The 9,121-nt window shown below is 36.0% G+C and overlaps 1 protein-coding gene across 1 annotated transcript; it reads right to left on the bottom strand.

Moving 5' to 3' along the window:
* Positions 1-4,344: 4,344 nt before the first annotated feature.
* On the bottom strand, positions 4,345-7,361 carry LOC127449784 (60S ribosomal protein L27-like). The gene is made up of 5 exons (XM_051713329.1): positions 7,225-7,361; positions 6,682-6,764; positions 6,392-6,561; positions 4,643-4,753; positions 4,345-4,436 (listed from the first exon to the last, which is right to left on the bottom strand). The coding sequence occupies exons 2-5, from the start codon at positions 6,760-6,762 to the stop codon at positions 4,388-4,390; spliced, it is 411 nt and encodes a 136-aa protein (XP_051569289.1). The 5' UTR covers positions 6,763-6,764; positions 7,225-7,361; the 3' UTR covers positions 4,345-4,387.
* Between the last annotated feature and the right edge of the window lie 1,760 nt (positions 7,362-9,121).

Genomic DNA, 9,121 nt, shown 5'->3' with positions numbered 1-9,121 from the left:
TTTACTCACCCTAATGCCATCGCAGATGTGTATGACTTTTGTTCTTCTGCTGAACACAAAGATTATTAGAAGAATATCTCAGCTCTGTAGGTCCTCACAAGTGAACGGGTACCTAAATTTTTAAGCTCAAAAAGCACATAAAGGCAGCATAAAAGTAATCCATATTACTCCAGTGTATTAATCAGTGAGCGCGTTTACATGCGCGTTCTTAAACCGATTATGCCAAGACGACAACGTGTGGGGTCATGTAAATGTAATAAACCGCGTTTCTTTATGGGTGCTAATGAACGGCTAATGAACAACCTGATCGACACGGGTAGATTTTTGCCCATTATGGCAATATTGCATGCCATGTAAACACCATGCCCCGCGTTCTTACTGGCTCATCCAATGTACGCACGTGTTGAGTGCATGCCTCTTCAACGTTTGACGTCAAAAGTAGAGAATAACGTGATCATTTCAAATGTCACGTAAACGTGGATTTCTTGCTCTGTCTGATATTTTAAATAACGTATTCTAAATACTTTGGATTACTTCTTCAGCTCTGGTAGATTTTTTCACCTGTTTTGACTATAAAAACTCTGCCAGCACAGTAAGACAAAATACACGTTAAAAATACATTCTCTGAAAAACCTAAATATCTTATGCAGTGTTGTTTCTAAAACAAGATAAATCAAATTGATCTTGTTTTAATGATTTTTAGATATTTTTACAGGAAAACAATAAAAACATTATGATCAACAATATGATTTTTGCATTAATATCAAAGGTCTTACTAGAAAAAAAGTAATTATGATCCAACGTGAATTTTCTTGATAAAAAAATATGATCGTGCCTGGTAACATGCATGTAAAATGGCTAGAAATAGCATTTTAGCTTAGCGTAAAGCTAACAATTTAAACAAGGTTTATTTCTGTTTCTTCTGCTCCAAACTTACTTCAAACATAATTCTCTGTCTGCTCGTATGAATGTAACACATCATAAGAAAGTGTTTCACCGCTGTTCAAATGCACTTTGGATCGCATCATTTATATGTATAAATGTTTTCTATCTGAAAGGACTAAATATTAAATGAAACAAATGACAATAAAGTGCAAAGTAATCTCTTCAGTAATCAAAATACTTTTTGAATGTAACTGTATTCTAATTACCAATGATTTAAATTGTAACTGTAGTGGAATACAGTTACTTATATTTTGTATTTTAAATATGTAATCCTGTTAAATGTATTCCATTACTCCCCAACACTGATGTTAGGTGTGGGTGAGAAACAGGTCAATATTTAAAGTTGCACTCAGTAATTTTTTCCTTATTAAAAACGTTTTACTCCTAAAGATATGAATTGTAATTTTGCAATACATGAAGGAAATCATGACCACTCACATTAAAATAAAGACTTATAAAAGATGTTTTATTCTACATGGAGAGGGTCCCCTCATGGGGGCTGCCATGTTAGAATCACATGACCACCTGAATACTACTCGCTTAATCTCAGTAACCATCCTACTATTTGACACTTTCACTCATTGATTAAAATAATCATGGCTGACTGTGATACTAAATTTCTACACTGACATCCGAAACTGAAAACGATTGATCTTAAATGATGTTGCATCCAAGCCGCTAGATGTCTTAAGTCCAAGATCACACAAAGACAAGTTACTGAGTGCAACTTTAAGTCCTTTTTTATAAATTCCCGTGTATAAATTCTCCTCCCTGCTCAGTGTGTGGTGATATGCACGAAGAATGCAAATTGCCAAAAACAAATGAAGAAAGTAAAAGTGAAGACTGATAGTACAAAAGGACTTAAATATTTATCTGTTTCTCACCCACACCCATCATATTGCTTCTGACCAATGGAGTCATATGGATTACTTTCATGCTGCCTTTATGTGATTTTGGACCTACAAAATTTTGGTAACCATTAACTTGCATTGTATGGACCAACAGAGCTGATATATTCTTCTCAAAATCTTCATTTGAGTTCAGCAGAAGAAGGAAAGTCATACACATCTGATATGGCATGAGGGTGAGTAAATGATGACAGAATTTTCATTTTTGGGTGAGCTATTCCTTTAAGGTTTAAAGGAATATTCTAGGTTACAAAAAGTTAAGCTCAGTCAGCAGCATTTGTGGCATAATCTTGATTACCATAAAAAATAATTTTGACTTGTCCATACTTTTCTCCGGGTTACAGTGAGGCACTCACAATGGAAGTGAATGGGGCCTATCCGTAAATGGTAAAATACTGTTTCAAAAGCATAGCCATAAGATGTAAAAAAAAAATGGGGGGGGGGGGTTTAACATGATTTAAGTGTTCTAAAATTGCTTACCTACCTTTTCTCTGTAAAGTATATCCAGTTTTACAACTTCATTGCCATGATGACATAATGTTGTAAACCCCAAAACGACAATTTAAACAACTTTACAACTAAGTTTTAACTGAAGTATTAATGTGTGCTTTTATAAAATCCTATGCTTCACATTTCGGAATTTAAACCCTCCATTAATTGGCCCCATTCACTTCCATTGTAAGTGCCTCACTGTAACCTCTATTTTTTATGTTGCAAAAACAGAGCAAATCCAACATTTTATCTTGAGTCAGGAAATAACTATTTTCGCTGTCCTATCCACAGTGCTCTCTGTTAAGGTTTGTATACATGTGGGTGTATAAACAATCATGTCACTGTAAAAGGATGACTCATCACTCTAATCCACTTTTTACAGACATACTTCATATAAACACTTAAACCAATTGATTGTTATTTGTTCTTTACACGTGAAACCTCAGAATTTAGTACCAATCTAGTAAGATTGTTACTTTATACACAATAGAATTACAAAGTCTTTTTTGCAGGCTCTTAATCTCAGGAGGATGATTGTGTTCCTTATCAAATCCTAAACTTGTACATTAACAATTTTCTTGTTTTTATGCATGCACAGTGATAACACAACCAATAGCTATATGGTTTACACAGCAGGCCAGGTTTGCTGATTCTCCTACAGCAGATACTGTAAAAGTCAAGTTCAGGTCAAAACATCCCTTTCAGAAAATTGTCAAATTTGTTGTGGAACTGACACCTTATCAACTACATCCAACATTTTGTATTACCACACTAGACAGATTTTCATGAAAAGTTTAATGGCAACAAACAACATGGGGTCCATGGCGGTACTGCAGGTGGTCCATTAATTATTGTTTGATCTCCACAAATTGTGGAAATAATGAAACTGTATGAACATATTAAAGATAAACTTCATCTTAAAGTTTCATAGACCCACACATTAAAATTATGACAAAGTCTTAGGCACATAGGATGTTTCTCAAAAACATCTGTCTTAAGATGGTTATTTATATTTTCAGCTTTAGTGTGTCAATAGGAAATATACAGCTTAGACTCCCAAACATTCATTTTGCAAACAGAATAGAACAGAAGAACAGGAAGCCCTGCAACAGATGGCATGGTCCCCACGGAGCCCCCCACTGAACATCGGGTCAGTCTGGGATTACACGAAGAGACAGAATTGATACAGCCTAAATAAATAAAAGAACTGTGGCGAATTCTCCAAGCCTGGAACATCCTAACTGCCAACAACCAAGATAAACTGTGTTCAGGTGTTAAGTAGGAGAATTGGTGCTGTTTTGAAGGCAAAAGTGTTCACACCAAATATTGATTTAGCTCTTTTTCTGTTTAATGTCATACAAATTCCAGTAATCGATTAATGAAAACTATGTCATTATTTTTTTAAGAAATCCTCACTTTGAAAGTTTTTCACAATTGCCTAAACCTTTTGCACAGTATGTACATAATTAATGATCATTTGAATGGTTTCACAGCGTTAGCATCTTAAACTAAAGCATGTAGCCTAAATATATTAATTTGGTACTTTACGCATGTTGATAGAGGGCATGCTGATTGTGCGTGGATGCCGCGGAGAATAGCGTGAAGCCTCAACACGCGCTACATCGCCGCGATAACGCGCTTAACAAGCCATGTGATAAGATGCGCGGATCGACATTCTCAGACGCGGAGGCAACTGAGCTTTGTCCTCCACCACCCGGATTGAGGCGAGTCACTACGCCACCAAAGAGGACTTAGAGTGCATTGGGAATTGGACATTCCAAATTGGGAAGAAATGTTTTTTTTTTGGTAAACAAAATTACACATTTTAGCCCCTTTTTATATAGAATCTTGAACAACCTTGAAAAAACTTCTGGCATTCCATCTGGTGTCTTCAGATGCCCTTTTCAACTAATCAGAGATCAGGCACATCAAATGAAGACGTGACTCCAGAAATAAAACAATCATTGTCCAAAGTCAACAAAAATAAGGCAAGGAATACTTTGTGAGATTTTTACAAATTTATTTGTGAAACCAATGAAAGCTTAGAATCGGAGCTTCTGGAAGAACCACTTGTTCTTGCCGGTCTTGTACCTGTAAGTGAAAACATTCGTCGTCATCATACAGAATACGTGGTTATCACATCCTCAATCTCAAAAAAGAATGTTTTGACCAGCAGAAAACAAGATCAGACTGTTCTTAACTTAAGAACAAAGAAGGTTTGGTTTATGTTGGATTTTCTCTTCTAAGACTAAACTTCTGTTTAAGCAGTTGAGCTGCATCTGCTGACAGAAACATACCTCTCCTCAAACTTAAACTTGGCCTCCCTCCTGGCTTTGCGCTTCAGTGCAGGATCCCTGAAAACATCCTTGTTGACAACAGTTTTGTCCAAAGGAATATCAACAGAGTACCTGAGGAAATAGGACACAAGTATTAATGCAACTGTATTGGATATTATTGCCATATCAGTTTCAAAGGCTATTTCATGGCAAATAAAGGAAGTAATCAAACAATTGATAAATGCAACACATTGTAAAAAAATAAATAATAATACACAGAAAAAAGGAAAGGTTAATCAATCCTATAAAATATGTCAATACTATAAAAGATTATTTAACTGTACTTGTGCTAAAAATTCTAAAAGTTTTTCTGGGCACATCTTCCAAAAATATATATATATAATTTTAACGTTTTTCCTGATAAAAACTGTTGTCTCATGACATTAAAGACAGGGCAGACCAAAAGCATGTTTTACAGTCAGAGTGGTGTTACAATATTGACAAGTTTTAAAGACAATAAAAACCAGACAATGTATATAATTAAAACAACATGTAATGAGGAATGTCTTATGATAGCTGGCAACCATTACACAAGAAATAGAATAAACATGGATGTGCCATTCTGCATCCTTTCCACAAGAATAAATGCACCAATTAAGAGTCAATAGTAAGGTGGACCCTTCTCACACTTCCGGGTTTTGGTACGCAGAAGTAAAAATTGCAGGGTAAACTTCCGACAACTGTGAATGGGAGACCATGACAAATATAATTTTTGCTTACCCATTTGCTCTAACATCAAAAGAAAAATGCCACTATTACATTTCCACAACTTTCCAAAAAAAAAAACAAAAAACAGATGGATTACAACAGTCAGATGAGAGAAGATGGCAAATTTACTGTTATTCTCTCAGCAGCTGTATTAGAAACCTCATCACATCTGTGGTTACTCATTTTTTAAAACCAATTCAAGGGGTAGCTCAGCAAGTACTGACGCCAACTACCACCCCTGGAGCCACGAGTTCGAATCCAGGGTGTGCTGACTGACTCCAGCCAGGTCTCCTAAGCAACCAAATTGGCCCGGTTTCTAGGGAGGGTAGATTCACATCGGGTAACCTCCTCGTGATCGCGATTAGTGGTTCTCGCGCTCAATGGGGCGCGTGGAAAATTGTGCATGGATCGCGGAGAGTAGCATGAGCCTCCACATGCTGCGAGTCTCCGCGGTGTCATGCACAGCGATCCACGTGATAAGATGTGCGGATTGACTGTCTCAGAAGCGGAGGCAACTGAGACTTGTCCACCTGGATTGATGTAACTGTGCCACCATGAGGACCTAATAAGTAGTGGAAATTGGGCATTCCAAATTGGGAGAAAATGGGATAAAACAATAAAAATAAAAAAACAATTCAAGGGGAACATAATACAAAGTATAATGATATAACTTCACTAAGTAATTAAAAAATTGCAAATATAAAAGTTTGCTAGACTTGCACAGCTAAATAAGGCTGAAACGAGTCATCAAAGTCTGTGAAAAGGGTCCATAAAGAACAGCCATTAACTAGACAATTAGGACTAAAAGGCAGCACAACACCTGAACGCATATTTCACTGTTCACTCTGAAAGCACAAAACCTGAAGTGGCATGTACATATGCAACTGGGAAAAGCGATCCATTAACATCAGTCCAAAGACATCAGCATTATCCTAATGTTGAACCCTGCAGGTCCATGAACTGGAGCACCATATACACTCCAACTGTTCGGGATGCTCGTACCTGGTTGGCATCAGGTGGTTGTAGTTGAACACCTTGACGAAGGCCTTGATCTTGGACCTCTTGGCAATCTTCTTCTTGCCCATGGTTGTCGTTACTTTACGAGGATAACGGTCAATGCCTGCAACCAGAGCGTGGCTGTAAGGACGGTCTGCGGTGCCATCGTCAATGTTCTGAAAACAAGAGTTTATATAGAAGATTGTCATGCTGTAAACGCCAAACGAGATGATGGGAGTCTACACAAACTTAATGACCATTCTTCCCTAGAAAGTGTGAAATCTTACTGTACATACCTTGACAATCACAGCCTTGCGTCCAGCATAACGTCCAGCCAGGACCATCACCACCTTACCAGGTTTCATAAACTTGCCCATCTCTGAAAAACATGTTTACAATAATGACTCAAGAGCTAAATTAATTACATAGATTTAGATGCAACGAGTAGCTGACGTTACATCTTATCAAGGCTAACGCTTTATGGTAACTGGTAAATATACAGATGTATTAATATGTCTCAGGAACAATGTTCAGCGTATTAAACATTTCTAAATGCAGGTTTATTGAATATTATTTAAACATTCATTTGTATCGCATAGGAGCGATAATAAACGCATACTGCAGTTACTTCTTTAGCTATCGTGGAGATGGAAAAAAGGCTCTCGTAAGAGACGGAGTGACAAACCTATTTATCTCTTAGTGTTTTAATTGTATTCAGTCAATAAACATTTTATGTAATCGATATGGATATTCTCTCTGTTAATGACAAGTAAGTGGGACCGACGGTGCTTATTTCTTAGTCGATGGACATAGATTATTTTCTCGTGTATGAAACTTACTGATGGTACTCTGTGGCCGACGAAAACAGGAAAGGAAGTGGAAAGGACGAGCGTGACCGTTGACACCAGTGCTGGATGACGTATTTCCGTCGACTGTTCTACGGCTTGCCCTTTTTTATTTTTTATTTATTTATTTAATAGTTAATTTTATTTATTTATTTATTTATTTTTTAAAAACATTTACTTTATCATATATTTTATGCCACACTGGCTGATAAATTACCAAAATGACCAGCAGTATTAGGCAAAAACAAACAAAATAAAGTGAATACTGGGCTACGGCGTGCCCTTGTTATTACTCGATCCGCTTCTTCTTCTTTGGGTTTTACAGGCAGCTTGCATCCTTTATGTTGCACTACTGCCATCTTCTGGAGTTATCTAACTCCTAAATTGTCCAGTATGTCATATTCGCCCCATCAATCCTGTTCTTATTAGGAAGCAGTTCAAGCATCACCTTGTCCATTCCCACCACTCTCCAGTATACTCTTTACTCCTGTTCCTGATATTCCAAATCTTTCCATTTCTTCCATCATGTCATTTCTTTCTGCTTCATATTTCCTGCAATTGACAAGCACATGCTCTACAGTTTCTGATACCTGACAATGATCACAAAAGCCGGTTGGATGTTTTCCTATAATGTGAAGTGTACGATTCAGATTACTGTGTCCTATTCTTAACCTAGTCTTGATTGTTTCCTCTTTTCTGTTTCCTCCCCTACTTTCACAATATCAACTCTATTTAAATGGAATAGAAATGTCTATCTCTTGATCCCACTGCTGCTGCCACTCTTTAATAATTTCTCTCCATACAATACTCTTTCCTTATGATTTTGAGATACTAATATTTGTGTCTGTTTTCTTTTTTAACAGCTTGTTTGGCTAGTCTGTCCACTCTTTCATTACCCATAATGCCTGTATGAGCGGGAATCTAAATGAATATGATGTCAGTGCCTTGTTTCCTTATTCTTGAGTGTAATGATATTAAGATACAAGATTAAATCCTGACGATTACTGGTCACACCTGATATAAGACTGTACAGGGCAGAGACTGAATCACTACAAGACTCTGTTTGTTTTGTTTTTTTCCACCCATTCTAATGCCATCAATATGGCACATAATTCCCCATATGGTTTTTATTTCAGCATGTCACCTTCTACTGCCATATCATAAAATATCAACTAAACGTTTAAAGAATGTTTTAATACTACACTCAAATAATAAATAATAATTTTAAGATTTTCGCATTTCAATTTCATTATAAAATGTAACGAAATCAAATTAAAAACAAAAAAAGCTAAATATTTTACGTTTTAGTAATTAAATTGTGTTCAAGTTCGCACAATTCAATTTAATGGATTTTTTCTTTGAGTGGATGCTACTCTTGCGAACTGAAAACAATAACAACAAAACAGGTTTTAATTTGCCTGGAAATTTTATTTGGTTTTTCACAACAATTCATAAATTGATTATTAATGTGTTAGAGAACAGATAAAAGTATCCACTACTCCAGCTTGATGATTTGATGATCGAAAGTTATAAATATATTAATTTAATGGCGACACTTTACAATAAGTTTCCATTGGTTAACATTAGTTAATGCATTAGGTATCATGAACTAACAATGGACAATATACAGGTGCATCTCAATAAATTAGAATGTCATGGAAAAGTTCATTTATTTCAGTAATTCAACTCAAATTGTGAAACTCGTGTATTAAATAAATTCAATGCACACAGACTGAAGTAGTTTAAGTCTTTGGTTCTTTTAATTGTGATGATTTTGGCTCACATTTAACAAAAACCCACCAATTCACTATCTCAAAAAATTAGAATACATCATAAGACCAATAAAAAAAACATTTTTAGTGAATTGTTGGCCTTCTGGAAAGTATGTTCA

This window comes from Myxocyprinus asiaticus, chromosome 13 (genome assembly GCF_019703515.2).
Source record: "Myxocyprinus asiaticus isolate MX2 ecotype Aquarium Trade chromosome 13, UBuf_Myxa_2, whole genome shotgun sequence".
NCBI classification, from domain to species: Eukaryota; Metazoa; Chordata; class Actinopteri; order Cypriniformes; family Catostomidae; genus Myxocyprinus; species Myxocyprinus asiaticus.
The sequence above is the reverse complement of the archived record's forward strand: the minus strand, read 5'-3'. Positions and strand labels throughout refer to the sequence as shown.